At 38.2% G+C, this 18,921-nt stretch overlaps 1 protein-coding gene across 2 annotated transcripts in view; it reads right to left on the bottom strand.

Annotated features, from left to right (window-relative positions):
- Window positions 1-18,496, bottom strand: part of LOC106084669 (mediator of RNA polymerase II transcription subunit 12) — a 49,985-nt gene extending 31,489 nt beyond the window's left edge. Inside the window, exons 1-2 of one of the 2 annotated variants that reach the window (XM_013248546.2) lie at window positions 17,992-18,496; window positions 12,814-17,317 (exon numbers count right to left, since the gene is read on the bottom strand). In XM_013248546.2, the coding sequence (XP_013104000.2) occupies window positions 12,814-16,894 (4,081 nt within the window). In that variant the 5' untranslated portion in view covers window positions 16,895-17,317; window positions 17,992-18,496. Of the gene's footprint in view, window positions 1-11,782; window positions 17,318-17,991 lie in introns of those variants that run through there. The other variant, XM_013248537.2, reaches the window with a different exon arrangement.
- Window positions 18,497-18,921: the final 425 nt, after the last annotated feature.

Raw genomic sequence — 18,921 nt, 5'->3', positions numbered from 1 at the left:
AAAGAAAGTAAATGCATTTTCAATAAAACTTAGAATGAACTTTAATAAAATATACTTTTTTTACACTTTTTTTCTAAAGCAAGCTAAAAGTAACAGCTGATAACTGACAGAAGAAAGAATGCAATTACAGAGTCACAAGCTGTGAACAAATTTGTCAACGCCGACTATATGAAAAATCCGCAATTACTTTGTGGGCAACCCAATAGATTGTGATCAGAAACACTTTTTCTTTAATATTATGATTCTAAAATCAAGTATTGTGGGAGATTTTGACTCATTTCGAAAAGTGTAAACTTAAGACATATGGATGGCAACATATGTTTGATAATTTGAGGCCACCGTGGCGCAGAGGTTAGCATGTCTGCCTATGACGCTGAACGCCTGGGTTTGAAAGCTGGTTGGAATAAATTTTCTTCGGAGATTTTCCCCTCCTAATGATGGCAACTTTTGTGAGGTACTACGCCATGTAAAACTTCTCTCCCAAGAGGTGTCGCACTGCGGCACGCCGTTCGGACTCGGCTATAAAAAAAAGGAGGCCCCTTATCATTGAGCTTAAACTTGAATCGGACTGCACTCATTGATATGTGAGAAGTTTGCCCCTGTTCCTTAGTGGAATGTTCATGGGCAAAATTAGCATTTTGATACTGTCATATGATCTCCAGTTGGAATATGTTCTAAAAATCACAAAATTAATTGGATTTTTTTCACAGTGTTATATCGAACAGCTTTAAACAATTTATGTGAAATAACCAATCAATAGATTTAAAGTGTTAAGACAGAGAATCACTTCCTTGTCCATATACATACCACCATATTCATTTATGCAAATTTTTTTATTTTTTTTTTTGTTTGGTCTTTGTTTTAAATCAATTTCTAGTAAAGGATCTAAGGATATGCACATACATAAAGTCTGCATATAAAAATTTTCTTCCTTCTTGTTTAGAGTAAAGGGGAAATATCTAAGGCGTCTGCGACTGTGATGTCCTGTATCTGTAGCTGTGATTTTTTTTTTTTGTTATGGCAAACATAGTTTCAAACCATTTGCTAAATGTTTCTTTTTTAGACATTTTATTTCTTTGATGCTGTGTTTTTTTTTTTCAAATAAAGATGGTTTAGTATGTGTAAGTATGTATGTGTAGCTCTTATGTTTTCTGGTTATATTGTCTTTTTAAACAGAAGTGTATATGTTTTGTATATAGAGGAAGCCGTGTCTATTCCTTCCCATGTTGGAATGTTAAGTTCACTGCTTGTTCCTTTTTTTTAAACGTTTTTCAATCTTCTATTCCCTTTCAAATGGCCTCTTGCACAAAAAAGAAAAAAAAACAAAAAAAATGTTTTGTTGTTTCGTTTTTTTGTGTGTTTTTTGGCAAATAGTTTTCAGTTTGTTGTTTTGTATTTTTTTGGCCATTGGCATCCTACTTCTTGTTGTATGCCAATACTTGGCCTAAGTTCATCTATTTCTTCAAAGAATGGGGAGTTTTAAATTTCCTTAACCCTATATGTTATGTACCTTTTGTTTGCCAAGGTATTCTTTTTTTTATTTGTTTTACTTCTTTTGTGTTTGCTAGGATTTCAAAGGATATGAGGTTTTTTGTTATACCCTCCACCATAGAATGGGGGTTATACTAATTTCGTCATTCCGTTGGTAAAACATCGGAATATGTGATTTTTTAAGAGCTATAGGAAAGTTTTTCAAAAAAAAAAAACACACACACACAAATGCATGAAATCTTTATTTGAATCGACAGTACGGTCCATATAATTTAATCTTTGAAGATTATTTCATGCAAATGTTGGCCGTCACTGCGCCTCAAATGGTCCATTCGCTTAGTCCAATTTTGTCATGCTCTTTGCAACATTTCGGCCGGTATGTCACGAATAAATGCTTCAATGTTGTCTTCCAATTGCGTCAAATGAAGCGGGCTTGTTTGTATAGACATGAACTTTAACATGGCCCCACAAAAAATAGTCTAAAGGCTTTAAATCGCACAATCTAGACGGCCAATTGACCGGTCCCGAACGTGAAATAAAATGTTCACCGAACTCGCCTTTCAATATGTCCATTGTAACGTGTGCTGTGTGGCATGAGGCACCGTCTTGTCGAAATCACATGTCATGCAAGTCAACCTCTTGCATTTTGGGCAAAAAAATCATCTCACGAAAGCGCTCACCATTCACCATACCCCCGAAGGATGGGGGTATATTCATTTTATCATTACGTTTGCAACATATGGAAATATCCATTCCCGACCCTATAAAGGAGATAAATTCTTGATCAGCGTAAAAATCTACGACGATCTAGCCATGTCCGCCCGTCTGTCTGTTGAAATCACGCTACAGTCTTTAAAAATAGAGATAATGAGCTGAAACTTTGCACAGATTCTTTTTTTGTACATAAGCAGGTTAAGTTTGAAGATGGGCTATATTGGACTATATCTTGATATAGTCTCCATATAGACCGATCCGCCGATTTAGGGTCTTTGGCCTATAAAAGCCACATTTATTATCCGATTTTGCTGAAATTTGGAACAGTAAGTTGTGTTAGGCCTTTCGGCATCCTTCTTCAATTTGGCCCCGATCGGTCCAGATTTGGATATAGCTGCCATGTAGACCGATCCGTCGATTTAGGGTCTTGGGCCCATAGAAGGCGCATTTATTGTCCGATTTCACCGAAATTTGGGACAGTGAGTTGTGTTAGGTTCTTCGACAACTTTCTGCAATATGACCCAGATCGGTCCAGATTTGGATATAGCTGTCATGTAGACCGATCTCTCGATATAAGGTTTTGGGCCCATAAAGGCGCAATCGTACAATACGATTTCGCCGAAATTTGGGACAGTGAGTTTGTTAGGTTCCTCGACAACTTTCTGCAATTTGGCCCAGATCGGTCCAGATTTGGATATAGCTGCCATATAGAACGATCCCTCGATTTAAGGTTTCGGGCCCATAAAAGGCACATTTATAGTCCAATTGCGCTTAAATTTGGTACAGTGAGTGGTGTTAGGCCCTTCGTCAGCCCTCTTCAATTTGGCCCAAGTCGGTTCAGATTTTGATATAGTTGCCATATAGACCGATCTCTCGATTTAAAATCTTGGGCCCCCTAAAAGGCACATTTATAATCCGATTTCGCTGAAATTTGACACAGTGACTTATGCTATGCTTTTCGACATCCGTGTCGTCTATGGTTCAGATTGGTCTATATTTGATTATGACTACCAAAAATACCAATATTTTGTTCTACAAAACTGAACAATGACTTGTACTTAATAGACCACTCAATATCCCCGTCGAATTTGATCCAAATCGGACCATATTTCGATAAAGCTGCTATGGGGGCATAGATTATGCATTTTACACCGGATTATGAAGAAAGGCGGTTTAGTTAAATATATACCCTCAGTGGTGGATATCCAAAGTTCGGGCCGGCCGAACTTAACGCCTTTTTAATTGTTTTATCCTAAAAGACAAGAAGTTCTCACATTATGAAACAAGCCACGATAAAATAGGGATTGATACTTATTAGTCGCTCGAATCATTATGGAATTTGCGTTGCGGATCGTTTGCGGAGATTGTAAGGGGCAATATCAGTTTATATTTATTCGCCTTATAATTATGCCTCCGAAAAGCTTTGGGAATTTTGGGGGAACCTTAACACTTATCTCCCAATTTCCATATGAGATTCAAAATTCAGGTCCAATAATACCAATCGGTCTAAATTTTGTTTGAAGGTTTAGGGGTGGAGCGCTTTCCCTGTTTTACTATCAATTTATTGCAAATTTTTTATCAATGAACATTCCTTTTAGGAACAGCGGAGATATTTCTCTCATATCATAATGTGCTGTCCGATTAAAGTTTAAGCTCAACAATACAGGACCTCCTTTTATTAGCCGAGTCCGAACCGCGTGCGCAGTAGTGCGACATCTTTTTGGGGAGAAATTCTTACTACCAATGAGCAATCAAACATTTAATCGCTGATGTAATCTCGGATCGTATCGGTTAGGATTATAAAGGATCCATAAAAGATTGTCCTGCGAACTTGACAACGTGACATCAGCATAAATGGGAATATCCCACATCTCTGATTGGCTGTTGTACTAAGTAATCTGTAAGGCAGAAGTTTTCCAGAGATTTTTGATTTCTGTAATGGCTTTCATTTTCCATTCCATTGAGTAATCTGTAGGGCAAAAGGTTTTTAGAGATTTGTATACCCTAATTCTGATTGTAACACCTCGAAATATGCCTCTAACACCCCATAAAGAATATATATTCTTGATCGTCAGGTCATTTTAAGTCGATCTAGCCATGTCCGTCCGTCCGTCCGTTTGTCTGTCGAAAGCACGCTTACTTTCGAAGGAGTAAAGCTAGGCGCTTGAAATTTTGCACAAATACTTTTATTAGTGCAGTAGTCGGATGGGATTGTAAATGAGCCAAATCGGTCCACATTTTGATATAGCTGCCGATCTTGGGTCTTGACTTCTTAAGCCTCTAGAGGACCCAATTCTCGTCCGATTTGACTGAAATTTTGCACGTGGTGTTTTGGTAGCACTTTCAACGACTGTGCTAAGAATTGTCAAAATCGGTTCATAACCTGATATAGCTGCCATATAAAACGATCTTGGATCTTGACATCTTGAGCCGCTGGAGGGCGCATTTCTCATCGGATTCGGCTGATATTTTGCATGAAGTGTTTTCTTATGATTTCCAACAACTGTGGTTAGTATGATTCAAATCGGTTCATAACCTGGTAGAGCTGTCATATAAACCGATTTTCGATCTTGACATCTTGAGCCGCTGGAGGGCGCAATTCTCATCCGATTTGACTGATATTTTGCATGAGGTGTTTTGTTATGATTTCAAACAACTGTGCTTAATATGATTCAAATTGGTTCATAACCTGGTAGAGCTGCCATATAAACCGATTTTCGATCTTGACATCTTGAGCTGCTGGAGGGCGCAATTCTCATCCGATTTGGCTGATATTTTGCATGAGGTGTTTTGTTTGACTTCCAATAACTGTGCTTAGTATGGCGCAAATCTGTGCATAACCTGATATAGCTGCCATATTAACCGATCTGGGATCTTGACTTCTTGAACCTCTAGAGGGCACAATTCTCATCTGATATGGCAGAAATATTGTACAACGGCTTCTCCCGTGACATTCAACGTACGTGTCCAATACGGTCTGAATTGATCTATAGCTTGATACAGCTCCCATATAAACCGATTTCCTGATTTTGCTTCTTGTTGATATCTTTAATGGCTTTCATTTTCCATTCCATAGAAATTTTCGATCATTAAGCTTGTCTCGAAAGAAAAATGATCCTCGCCAAATCAGGCAAACAACAATTTAGATTTTTTAAATCTTTGTGCAGTATTCTTTCGGTCCAAGAAGTACTATTTTAGTACCATTTCAAAATTAACATTTTCCATCCCTGATCTATACTCGAATATAGTGAACATCTGTGGTTATGGCCTTTAGTTAGTCAACCAGTCACGTGTCTCTTTTATCTATTTATATAAGTTATAGAGAATATTTATACCGATTTCTGTTGTTCAGTGACGTATAGTCAAATTTGATTTGTCTGTCACACCATACTTCAAGAATGAAGCATTTTGGTAAAATTTAGTGTAGACTCATAGCAAAGTACAATTTTAACCCTAAAATGTGTTATTTGCCTTTAATTTTCATAAAATTTTATTTTATTCAGCAACATAAAAATAATAAAATCAAAAAATTAAAATTCTTACCAAACCAAAATAAACGTCCTTAAAAACAACAACTAATAAGAAATAAAACACAAAAAACCATAGGTTACAATTCTTGTTTTAAAACAAAATAATAATTTATTTTTTCTCTTTAGGGGGGTAGTTTTACGATTTTTTTTTCAAACTTTAAATTAGTACGTTCACTTATAGAAAATAATAAGACACTAAAAAGAGAACTTAAATATTACAAAATCAAAAAAAAAAAATCAATAATAATAATGATAAAATAAAAATTAATTTATACACAAATCAAAAAAATAAAAATGGAAGGGGTTGATATAGGTAATTTTCGTTTTGTTTTTAAGTAAAAATAAACGTACAAGTTTACAAGTTTCCTAAAAAGAAAAAAATCAAAGGAATAAGTTCATAGAACTTTTTTTTTAATTTAAATTAAAATTTACAAATTAATAATTAAATTAGTTAAGAGGGGGAGGAGGGAGGGGGGAAGTATTAAATTATATATTTTTGTTCTTGTTATTTAAATAATACTAACAACAATTTATTAAGTAATTGGCTTGTTTTTGTTTTGTAAATGAGGTATTTTTTTAAAGGAGTATTTTTGTTATATATTTTATAAAAAATATTATTTACTTTATATAGAAATATAACTAATGGAATTTTCAAAGTTCTTTTGTATTTTTTTTTTTATAATTAAAAAAAATTAAATAATAACAATTTTTGTAGGTAGCTACTAAAAGGGGAAGAAGAGGGCAGGAAGTTTTAGTTGGGTTTTTGGTTTATAAAACATAAAATATTACAAAATTTTGTCAAAGTAATAAAACTATAATTTCAAATATATATATGACACAGTTTTAAATTATAATTTAAGGTTTTAAGTTTTTTTTAAGAGGCAAGTAAAAAATTTATGTTGTTTTTCAAGTTTTTTCTTTTTTCTGGCTATGGAAAAAAATATTACAAAATAATATTTAAAATAAAAGTTAATCGTATAAACTTATAATATTAACACTAATAATCCCTGATATTGTTTTTATTATAAAAATATATATGATTTGGTATCACTATTTAGTTTATCTCTTTTGTCAATACTTTTCATTTTATATTTCCTATAGGCTTTTGCTGAATTTCTGGACAAATTGAGAACCTATTTTTTTGTTTTGTTTTCGTTTTTTTTCTGTATGGCAAAGGCTAAGCTAGGCTTTCTTAGAGGGGCTAAAAGACTTGGAGAAATGAAGGTTAAACAACTAGTTGCAAGAGCTTAAGCACTCCGAGAGAGAGAGAAAAATAGAGAAGAATGTTTACAAATTGCCTTAATTTTTGCAAGACTTTATATTCAATAAAAACCGTTTCAGAGGGAGCGAGAGAGAGAGAGAGGGGAAGAACGCCACACATACATTTCTATATGTGATTCATTTTTAATAGACTGAAAGAGAGAGAGAGCCTACATTTGCAAAGTAATACTAGTTCTTAGAGAGAGAGAGAGAGGCAAGAGAACATTTTCTTGTTTTAACCCTTTGCTAACGGTATATTTATGTCCCCTTTAAATGGTTTGTAAAACAATGGGGGGCTTTGAATATTTCAATGCTGCAGTAAGACAAATTTAAGAGCCATCACAGAGTTTTTGGAAAGAGAAATAAAGGCATTTGTGAATCGGAACAGTTTCCTTAAAAATGTTTTGTTAATAAAAAAAAGTTTTCAATCTTTCAATTGTGAAATAAATAAAAAGGAAACATTTTAGTTTCGATTTGCACTAGGTAAATTAATTTGTGGCAATATGTAGTGCGGGAAATATGAGGAAGTGCCAACCAGGAAATTTTTCTAATGGGAAAAATTCCTAAACCCCGTTTACACTGCTCTTTAAATCAGGATTTAATGGCTCGATCATCTGTTTTCCCTTTATAAAATCAGCTGACGAGAGCCTTAAAATCCGGATTTAATGAGCTGTGTAAACGGGGTCCTAGTGTGAATTAGCACTACGTCAAGGCATTTTAATTTAGTTAAGGGTTGGCGTAGTAATTCGATGTCCAAATAAGTCTAGAGCAGTGTTGGAGGTACTGCAAACCACAACTCAACTGGACGCATTTTACTTCCACCACTAACTGCATAGTTATCGATAACAATCAATTACACATACTTTGCTACGAAGAGTAAAAAATAAAAATATGGTACTTCCAGAATGTTCAGAATTCACTAATAGAAGGTTAAGTCACTTACAAAAATATAAAGTGAATAAGCCCCATGAACATCATTAAGATTGTCAAAATCTGCCGGTACAAATTTTTGAGTACGACAGCACACATATTCTTAAAATGTCTTGACGGAAATTCTTAGAGGGTATTTACACTATCAGATATAATTTAAGACTTCATATGTAAACACTCTCAAGTTATTTGAAGTTAAAACTTAAGATGAGAAAGTTGGATGATTTGCAAGACGATCTTAAATAAGGTTTAATCTAACGCTTTGTCCAAAAGTTTAATTTCCCTCAATTTAAATTAAAGCAAACTAAGGATTCTTTGGCTTTGTGTATTAAGACATAATGTGAATTATATGCAAGACAATGTTTTTATTTGAAAAACAAGATAAGATTTTCAAAATTTTTAAAGGCAAATTAAATTTTATTTCACAAGTATTTCTAAATAAAGCCTTTTTGCTCTTCGCTGTATTTAAAAAAATCAGCCCTTTAATCATTAAGTGTAAACACCCTTAAGTATTTAAATACAAGACATTAAAATCTCGTTTACACTGCTCTTTAAATTCGGATTTAATGGCTCGATCATCTGTTTTCCCTTTATAAAATCAGCTGATAAGAGCTTAAATCCAGATTTAATGAGCAGTGTAAACAGAGTTTGAGTTAAGACTTGCCGTGATTTATTTTAGACCTATCCAATACAATTCATATGTTCAGAATAGAATTTTAGTTCAAGGTTGCACCAAATAGTTATCGATATAATGCGATACCATGTAAAAAAACGCATTAATCGTGATGTGCACTGTATGGTTAATACTAAAATAAACGCAGCATCTGTTCCACAGAAAGTCGATTCATATGCTGTCAACCTAAAATGTATGTCTCACATAGGCAACAATTACAGTGTTTATGTTATGGGTCGATTATAAATCACAACTCAACTATAGTTGCGTTGCCAAGTCATAAAACATTGAAATAAAAATTGTTATAAAGTTCGAAATTTTTGCCAGTTTTATTCAATATCAGTGTTGTAAACGTTCGGTTACTAAGTAAATTGTGAAAAAAAAAGTATGCATTTCATCACAGAAATGGAAATTTCTATAATAAGTTTGCCCGTTGGCAACGCAAGTGAAGCTAGGTGGCAATAGTTCTATGTTGTGCAAGGCAATGCACTAGAATTCGAATGCAAAGTTGCAAGACGGTTTTAAAAAAGGTGGTCTCACGAGAACAACTGTTAACAGCCAGCTAGGTTTGACGGTATTAAGATGTCAGATTTTTGTTTGCATTCTCTTTGTTGTTGTCTTCTTTCTTGTTTATTCTCTGCTTATGTAAAATTTGTTTTGTGTGTGTCTGCAAAACGTCGATCAGCTTAATGACAAGATGGCGGATTGCAACATATGATTTGTCGTTGTTATACAAATGAGACCACCGTTAGTTTCGGCTTGGCAAAGTTATAATGAAGAGTTATCGATAATAATAAACGATAAACACTACCTTTGATTGATATTCCTTGAGGGTGTTTACACTTAATGGCCAAATGTCTGTATATTTGAATGTATAAAAAACCTCAAAATGAGTTTTAATTAAAAAATTTTTTGCAATTTCTACAGGACTCAACATCATGAAAAAGTTTTCGTTTAGTTTGTAAAGTGATTAAAAAAACAATAAAATTAATGAAATCTTGACCCAAGTAAATGTTGTTAAACCAAGAAAATTTTAAAAAACACTAAAGCCAATAGTGTTATTGCAAAAATTACCAATTTGTGTGCAAAACATTTTTGTATACATACTAAAAATTTAAAAAAAAAAAATATATATAACAATTAGTACCAAGTGGAAAAAAGTATGCTTCATAACAAAAAATATATTTTTCTTTAGAAAATTTTAGATTTACATTTTTTTCCTTGTATGAAAATAAGTGTTTTTATTTTTACAATTATTTTTTATTACAAAAAATGCGAGAAAAAAAATCTTCTAAAAATCTTCATAATTAAAACTTGTCCAAAAATTTATTTTACAATTAAGCAGTTTTAAATACGAAGATTTTCAAAAAGTTTTGAATCTGTTGGAAATAATTTTTTGTTTAATTTTTTCTTTTGCAAAAAAAAAACTTCATATAAATCTCATTATGTAAAGACCCCTTATGTGTAAAGAATAATTACACCGGTATTAATAAAACTTCATGTAGATTTGAAATAGGTTTATGTGACAGATTAAACCTATTTTAAGGCTTCGTTAAGTTTTGGGAATACGACAGTTAATCAGAAAAGTTGTGTTAAAATTTTCAACTTGTATAGGGGGGTTTATATTTTTAAATGTATGAAAGTGTTAGCTGAATAATTATATTTTAATGCAAATACCCGTCTATCCAAATTTTCTATCGAAAAAGTTTCAAAAACAAGGTGTATGTTTTTGTTATGTTGTATGGTGTTTAGGGTATATATAAACATATGTACATATATAGGGGGTTTACATTTTGAGACTTTTTCAAAACATATCACATTTGCACTGCTCATTAAATATGGCACGCGCCAGCTGATTTTATAAAAAGAAAGCAAAAAAATACTGTCGCAGTTTTTCATTTAATTTTGGAATTTAACATATGAGGCGTCTTTTGAATAATCTGATCATATAAAGGGGGATATACACAATGAGATTTAAAGAATCATAAATCCCAGAAAGTAAGAAACCCTAAAACACCCCAAAATTAATGTTAAAAAAATGACTGTGTTTTTTCCTCTTATGCATTGGCCAAACTATTTTTTAGTTGCAAGTTAAGTTTTATTATTTTTATTGTGGAAAATTGAGAAATTAATAAAAAACAATTATGAAAATTTCGTCAGTTTAACAACACAGATGGTTACCAGGTTAGACTCGATTTTAATCGATTTTTGTGAAACCAATTTCCCTGAGATTAAAAAAATGTGTCTACGATAGAAAATAAGGAAACAATTTTTAAAAGAAAATGACTACAGTTTTTGTGCCATGAGTTGTTTTTAATGCAAATTTTTACAAAATAAATCTAGAGATTGCTCTGAAGTTTATGAAAATTCTCTAAGGCACAAAATTTTTTTTAATTTTTTTAATTGTTTTAATTTTTAGCATATGGGAAGATTTAAAAAATATTCAAATACAAATTTTATATTGTTTTTTTTTTACAAACTTCGATTCCGTTACGCCCGGTAAATTATAAAAAAAAAAATGAAAAAAAAAAACAATTTTCACAAAAGTCTTTGAGAAAGTCCCCACACACACATGTCCAGTGAATGCTGCTAAGTTGTAAAAGTCATTATGGGCAACTAGTTTGACGTGCATGGGGTTTTGCAGTCTCACTGTGAGAAGATTACAAAGTTTTGGAAAAGGTTTGCTAAAATAATGCGCGCCAGCAAATTTGTACAGTTTTCACTGTACAAGAGAGGAAAGGTCATTCTCAAGAGCCGTTGACAAGGGATAACCTTAATTTGGTGCTCAAAATTGGGGACCCACACACGTGTAGTGAATAATGCACAAGATAAGTACAAGTCATTTGATGTGTGGAGCTTTGCGACTAGTTGCTTAGGGAAAATTTTAAATTCAAGTCGAGAAAATTCCCTGTTTGCTGAAAGAAAATCTTAAGGGGGAATGAAAAGAGAAACCATACCCTTTTACATCTCTCCATTATACTGAGAATTACTCCAAGAAAAATTGCCTAGAATTTAAAATTAAAGGTAGCCTAACCATAGTCGAACAGTGGCAATTCCCCATGCTTTATATTTTCTCTTAATATAATCTCTGTTCTCTGCTTGTTATTTAAATTTTTTAGATTTTATTAAATTTTCTTTAATTGCTCTTTAAGTGAAAAAACTGTTAATCTCTACAGAACTTAACTTCTCATTTCACAAACTTTTAACGCATTTTGACTCTCTCTCGCTCTCTTCAATGTTCTTACCCACTCTCTTATAAACTCTATCTTCATTTCTCTGTTGTCATCTCTCTAGAAAGCCTTTTAATAGCCACTGATCATCAATACGAAGGTATTTCCTGCTCTATAATCTGATATGCCTGCTGCTGTTGTTGGTGTTGTTGCTGTTTTCCCAAAGCAAATTGGCCTCCATTCTCCATCAGCTGCTGTTGCAAACTTTGCTGTTGTTGCTCTTGCTGTTGCAGTTCTCTCTGTTGTTGTTGTTGACGCTGATGAATTTCTTGTTCATACTGTTCAATGCTTATGTATTCTTCTTCATCAAGATCATAGTCATCTTCGTCTAATAATTCATCATCGTCAACAGCAACATCATCCGCCAGGTGGTGATTCTGCATAGAGACTGGCGATGCTGAGGGTGAGCAAGAATTCTCACATTTGATATTGAGCAAATGCTTAGCTTGTTGCTGTTGCTGCTGTCTTTTGCCGCCGGCGTGCATAGCAGCATTGCCGGCGGCCAAAGATGACTGCATAGCCGGTGGTGGAGATGCACAAGATGCTGTTGGGGCATTTAACAACAATGGAGAATCTTTGGATTTCTTTTCGATTTTGGCAAAAGCCTTGGCTATGCTACGAATACCACCCGTCGTCGTTGTCGCGGTCGCCGCACCACCACTCGTGGTTGTCGTTGTTGCCGCTGAGTTGGTGGCGTTGCGTGACTTTTTGCTAACCATACGCGGTCTACTGTGTGTCTCGAGATGCTTGCGCAAATGATCTTTGCGACAGAAACTCTTCTCGCATATATCGCAGGAATGTTGTTTGTTGCCCGTGTGTATGGCCTCAATGTGGCGCCGCAAATCCGTCTTGTGATGGAATTGCTTGGGACACATATCGCACTTGTGCGCCTTGTCGGTGGTCTTGTGCTTGCCCAAATGGGTGATATAGACATCTTCGGATTGATAGCGTTTACCGCATTTTTGACATCGAAATGGATACTCACCGGAATGGAAACTTTTGTTGTGCTGCGTGAGGTAGCAGATTTTGGTGAACTCCTTGCCGCAGGGTATGCACTTGATGCGGCCACTGGGCAGCATTGTCACTGGGGGTGCTGCAGCGCCGGTGCTGGAAGAGGAGCTGGGATTGCGTTTACGCTTGGTGGCCGTGCTGACTTCGGGTTTCTTGCGAGCTTGTGCCTCTTCTTTCTCTAGCTGCTGCTGCTGTTGTTGTAGCTGCTGCTGCTGCATATCCTGACTCTCATCGGATTCCAGCTTGGTTTGTTGTAGTATCACATCTTGGTGTTCCGAAATTGCTGTGTGGTTGCTGTAGTTATTGTTGAGATAATCCTCAGTCATAGAATACTTGAACGGTTTGTGGTCCATTGAATTGGACGATGAGGTTATGCTTGGCGAATAGGCCATCGAAGGTGCCACCACAGTCAAGGTGGTGGTCTGCTCTTGATATTGATGAGAAATCGGTGGCAGATCCCCTTCTTGCGGCGAGCGTTGAGCAATATATGGATTATACACCGATTGGCTATAGAGTGTTGTAGCCCCACCACCCGTGGCGGAGTTTGCCGGTATCAATTGCACCAATTGACCGTCGGCTGTTTGTATCAGCTGCTGATGTGTTGCCGAGGCGGAGACCAAGTTGCCATAGGCATCCAGGGTGAGAATTTCGGCATTCGCCATGGATAGTGGGCCGCCTGCACTGTTGTTATTACCAATAATAGTGTGAGGATAGGTCAGCGTGTGGTCCAGCTGTTGCAGTACCGAGCCCGGCTGTTGCAGTTGGTGGTACGATGGAATGTTGGTGATGCTGCTGGTGGTGATGTGCGACTGCAGCATGTGCTGGGTATTGGTATTGATTGTGTCCAGCTGCTGCTGCGGCTGCAACTGAGTACTGGCTAGCGGCTGCAGCTCCGTAGGCTGCTGCTGCGGCGGCATGAGGTGGCTGGGGGGCAGCATATTGGCCATACTGGTGGGGATGGTAGTATCCGGCTGCGGCTGCTGCTGCTCCGTGGTGATGTGCTGCTGCTGCAGCTGCAGCATACTGCTGTGCTGCTGCGTGTTGATAGCCAAAGGCATGCTGATGTAAGGCTGTGGTTCCATTATATTGTGATGAAGCTGCTGCTGCTGCAGCGGCGGCGGGGTTGGCGTGAGGGTATAGGTGCCCTGCGCCACTATTTGCTGCTCCAGCTCCAGTTGCTCCCGGTATTGCTGGTGGGAGATAATAAGGGGCGAGTGGACTTGCATGTTGCTGTGAGTGCTGCTGGGCGTGGTGTTGTGATAGAGACGCTCCATGTCCGCCTGCTGCTGCTCCAGCTGATAGTGCAATTGATGCTGTGATTGCATGTGGTGGAGTGCCACATTGTGAGCCGGCGCTTCCCGGTCCGCCGCCTCCACTGCTTCCTGGTCCGCCCCTTCCATTGCTGAGTGCATGCTGTGCTCCAATTCCTCCTTCACATATTCCTCCTTCGGCAAGAGCAGCAGCCGCCGATGCTGCAGTGGCTGCTGCTGTGGGTCCATGTGTCCCACTACTCCCGCCGGCTCCTCCACCTCCTCCTCCTCCAGTGCCTCGTCCTCTTCCAGATCCTGATCCTGAAGATCCGGATCTTCCATTGCCGCCTCCATGTGCTCGTTCTTTATGATAAGCGTTGTTGTTGTGGTGTTGTTGTTGTTCAGCAGGCCCCTCATTTGGGAGGACGGCATTGGCATTGTTTGTGTCATTGGGACGGAGGGGCCTGCTAACGCGTTTGGGTGACCGTTCATAACGGTTTGTGGGGCGTGTAGAGAGCTGGGCTGCTGGGCGCCAGCCATGTTGGAAGCATGCTGTGGTGAAGCGTTTGTCGTTGATTGAACTTGTGGCATGTACTGTTGGTACTGCTGCTGTTGTTGCTGCTGGTGGTACATGCTGTTGGGCGAGGGAGTGGCAGCATAGTGGGACATTGGCGTCAAGCCACCAGCTGCCGTCTGGGGCCCGCCATAATCCTGCGGACTATTCGGCGGCTCGGGAGGTATGACAGGATTCGGAGGCTGTTGCAAAGCAGCTGCATTTGCCGCGGCTGCGGCAGCTGCTGCTGCTGCACCACCACCACGTCTGCTAGTCTTTGCCGTGGGCTCTCTGGCGGGATGATGATGGGCCGATATGGGTAAGGTGGCAGGATCCGGTTGACCACTGGACTTCACGGCATTTTTATGCAGCGTTGTGTTGTAGTGCCGTTTCAGGTGACCTGAGCTGGTGAACCATTTATTGCAAGCCGTACAATTGTAGGTCTTGGGCCGACGGGCCTCATTCGATTTCCAATTGGCCGCCTTGGTGCCGAGGTTTGTGGATAGAGCCGAACTCGAGGAGGGCGGCTCAAAATTGGCTCCGCGAAATTGTCCATTGCCCTGTTGCGAATTGCCCGTATCTTGAGGTCCACCCGTGGTGGTCGATGGAAACTCCGCCGGACTAGAGGAGACTGCCGGCGGCATCATTTGCTGTTGGCCGGGAGCAGTGGGATCAAAGGACTTATCACCCATATATTGCTGCGTATCACCGCCGGGATATTCACTTTTGATCATGGGATATTCCGATTTGATAACATTTGAACTATTCGAAACATGATAGGGAGACTCCTTGGCCGAGGGATAGTAGGGCGAATGGTTGGGCATGCTTTTGCCATCATTCGAGTTCTGTTGCAAGTAGGGGGGTAAACCTTCTGTCGACTGTTGGTCCCAGGAAGCCATACCGGCTCTTTGTTGCATGCTGTGCATGGATTGCAAAGGATCGGTTACACCTACGGAGGGATGCATCATGCCGCCGGGCATTAGACCTTGACCACCGGGAGGATACAACATTTTCTGGGAATCCAAGTCTAAAATCTCACCTGGATTACCGCCGCCGCCCGTGCCACCACCAGTGCTTTGTTGCGCTGACTGCTGCTGTTGGTTTTGCGAGGGAGGTGTTTGTTGTTGCTGCAATTCTTCTTTGATGTAGGGCGAACTTGCATAGCCACTGCTGGCATAAGGCGAAGCCCCATGCACATTGGCTATGTGCTCCTGCAGTTCCGAGTCATTGGTGCACATAATGCCACACTTTTTGCATTGTGGGGCCCCATTGCTGCCACCGCTGGCCGGTGAGCTGGGATTGCCAGCGCTCATGCTGCCTATGCTGCTGGCACTGCCACTCATCTGCATTTGATTGCTGGACGAGGAGGGACTTGTGGAGCTGACCACACGAGGACTCATGACACTTGAACTGGCCGAGGAGACCACCGGCGCTGATTGTGAATTAACCGCGTCCAGCGCATTATTGGAATTGGAGTTTTGTTGTGGGCCCGCCGAGGAGGGCAAACCTGAGGTGGGTGTATGCAAATAAGGATGATAGCGTACCCCTGCCGCCTGCTGTTTATAATCATTGGCCGAAGGATACATGCTCGACTGTGAGTTCGAATTCGAATTGATGTAATCCATTTGGGGATTTTGTGAAGAGGGATGTTGCTGCTGTTGTTGTTGCTGATAGAATTGCTCGTAGGAGTTGAGATAGGAAGGATAGCCGGAATGTTGAGAGGGAGTTTGAGGCTGCTGTTGCATATCCATATTGGCGGAAGCATATATGTTGTGGGGATACATTTGCTGCATGTGCGTTGAAGAGGCAGCCGAAGAAGAAGCGGTGGTCGTAGAGGGCTGTTGTTGTGAAGCATACATATGATGATTAGCATAGGGATGATGGGAGGCGCCCGCTGATGAAGAATGCTGCTGCTGATGATGATGATTTTGCATATCGCTGACCGCCGAACCATTGCTGTGATGCGTCGGCTGGGGTGTAGAGGGCTGATTATCACTGGAGTCGGCAGCTGCCGATATGGTATTATTGCTATTGCTGGCCGTCGTAGGGGCCTGTGGGCCAGAATTGGCCACCTCAGAGGGATCCGAGGGATCGCCACCACCACCACTGCCTGCACCCGTATTTGTACCGCCACCAACGCCTACGCTAGCCACAGCCGTAGGCGGTGGTTGCGAAGCGTTGGCCGGAGTCTGCACCCCGGCCAAGGCTTCCGCCGTATGTAACGGCGGCATTTCGCTAGCCAATGTCGCCATATGCTGCTACATTCGGTATGATTTTATCCTTGAAATGGCCGCATTCAACTAATGAACAGGATGAACGTTGATCAAAAGCAGATGAAGATGATGCTGTATAGAGAATTTGTAGGGGTTGCTTGCTTTCGATGTGTTTGCTATATAAAACCAAGCCTTGAATGTGTAATTATGCTGCTGGGCCAAAGAGAGCGCCCCTAGTGAATGTGATCGAGCAAGCCAGTGAGCGAGCTAGGCCAAAGCCGGCCGCAATTTTTGTTGATCGTTTGCTGTATTTGAGAGCCTTTGAGTTTTTGTTTTTGCGAGTGTTAAAATTTGAGTGTACTTTGGTTGTTGTTGTTGTTGCTTTGATCGTTGAGAGAGTTACGGTTACGAATCGTTTTGATTTTCTTTAGGGAAGATTTTGTATCTTTGTTACGGTCGCATCTAAATTTAAAAATGAAGTAGAAGAAAAACTGGTTTAGAGGCCATCTTTTTTTGGAAACAGCAAAAAGGATGTTGAATAAAGTTGTGGATATGGTCTTTTGTTAAGGGAGTACACATAAACAACAACAATTAAGAGAATTCGTTTCCAAGAAAACAAATGACACAAAACACTGAGAGAAAAAGATTAGAACACATATACACAGACACAGAGAAAATATAATAAAAAAAAAGGGAAAAGTTTAATACATGTTAGGAAAAGTTTGTTTAAGTCACTTTAGTTAAAGATTTAAAAACAAATTTCATTGTCACAAAGAATTTTTTTTATAATTTTACTTTTATCATAATTTTATTTTAAATAATTTTCAGTGTATGTATAATGGATTTGTTATTTTTTTTAATTTCTGTTCTTTCTCTTCTCTTTGTTTCCATCAGGATTTTTCTTTTTTGTTATGGCTTTTAAAGATCACATCTTAGAATTTTTTTTTCAATTGATCGTTCATTATTTGTTCATTTATTTCACTGGGTTTCAGTTGTTGTTGCTGTTGTTGTTTAAAGTATTCTTTCTCTTGTTTGCCACTGAATTTGCAAAAAAAATTTTGTTTTATTGTTGTAGCCAGTAATAGTAGGGGTTCATCAACTTTTTAAGTTTCTTTTTTATTTTTTGTTTCATTTACCATTTGCGTTTGTTTTGTTTAATTATCCATAACCGCTTTATTTACACTGGGGTGTTTTTAAACCGGCGCGTCAATTTTTTGTGGTTTTTGTTATTTTAAACTTTTTTGTTTTGGCGTTTTTTTTTTTGTTTTGTTTAAAATAAAAATTTGTCAACTCAAGATTTTATAAATGAAAGCAACTAAAAATTGTAACGAATTTTGAATTTTGAGATTTTTGCACTGCTCTTTCTACGCGTTTGAAACTAAAAATCTAACTTAAAAATTTTTTGCGTTTTTTTTTTGGTTTAAAATAAAATAAAAATTTTTTCTTCTTCGAACTTAAAACAAATTAAAAGTTTTGATTAAATATGTCCAAATTTTTTTGTTTTTAGTTGTTCTTTTTTTTTGAGATTGTCGGGTAGCCAAAAATTTTATGCCGAAAGTGTGTTTTTGGTTTTTTAAAGGAAAAAACTAAAAAAAGTTGTAAAAAAGAAGTGGGCGCTTAAAGCTTCGTCAAAATGCCAACCGCTCTGTAACACGCGCTGTCTAATTCTAAATCGTATGTCCTGTTCAAATGACCGGCCAACCAACCAAATTACAAAGAAAACCAACCAAGCAACAACTCACACCATAGCACAACAACATGGACACACACACCACTAAAAACTACAAAGCCAAAGCCAGCCATAAAAACAAGAGCAACAGCAACAACAACAATGCTGCTAGCATCAAATGCATATGAGATAAACGAACGAGTAGCGAGCTAGCCACAGTTGCTGCTTTAAAATGTATGCATATAAATGTGTAAGTGTGTGTGAGAGTACGAGTGCGAGTGGCTCGGTTTACGGGTGAGTGAGAGTAGAAAGAAAGACACGAGCATTACCAACGTTGGCGTCGCTCAACGTACGATGCCAAGCAACGACCATGTACGACCGACTGCACTACACGATA

The sequence above is a fragment of the Stomoxys calcitrans genome, chromosome 4 (genome assembly GCF_963082655.1).
Source record: "Stomoxys calcitrans chromosome 4, idStoCalc2.1, whole genome shotgun sequence".
Taxonomy (NCBI): Eukaryota; Metazoa; Arthropoda; class Insecta; order Diptera; family Muscidae; genus Stomoxys; species Stomoxys calcitrans.
This window is presented reverse-complemented; position numbering and strand designations above follow the sequence as displayed.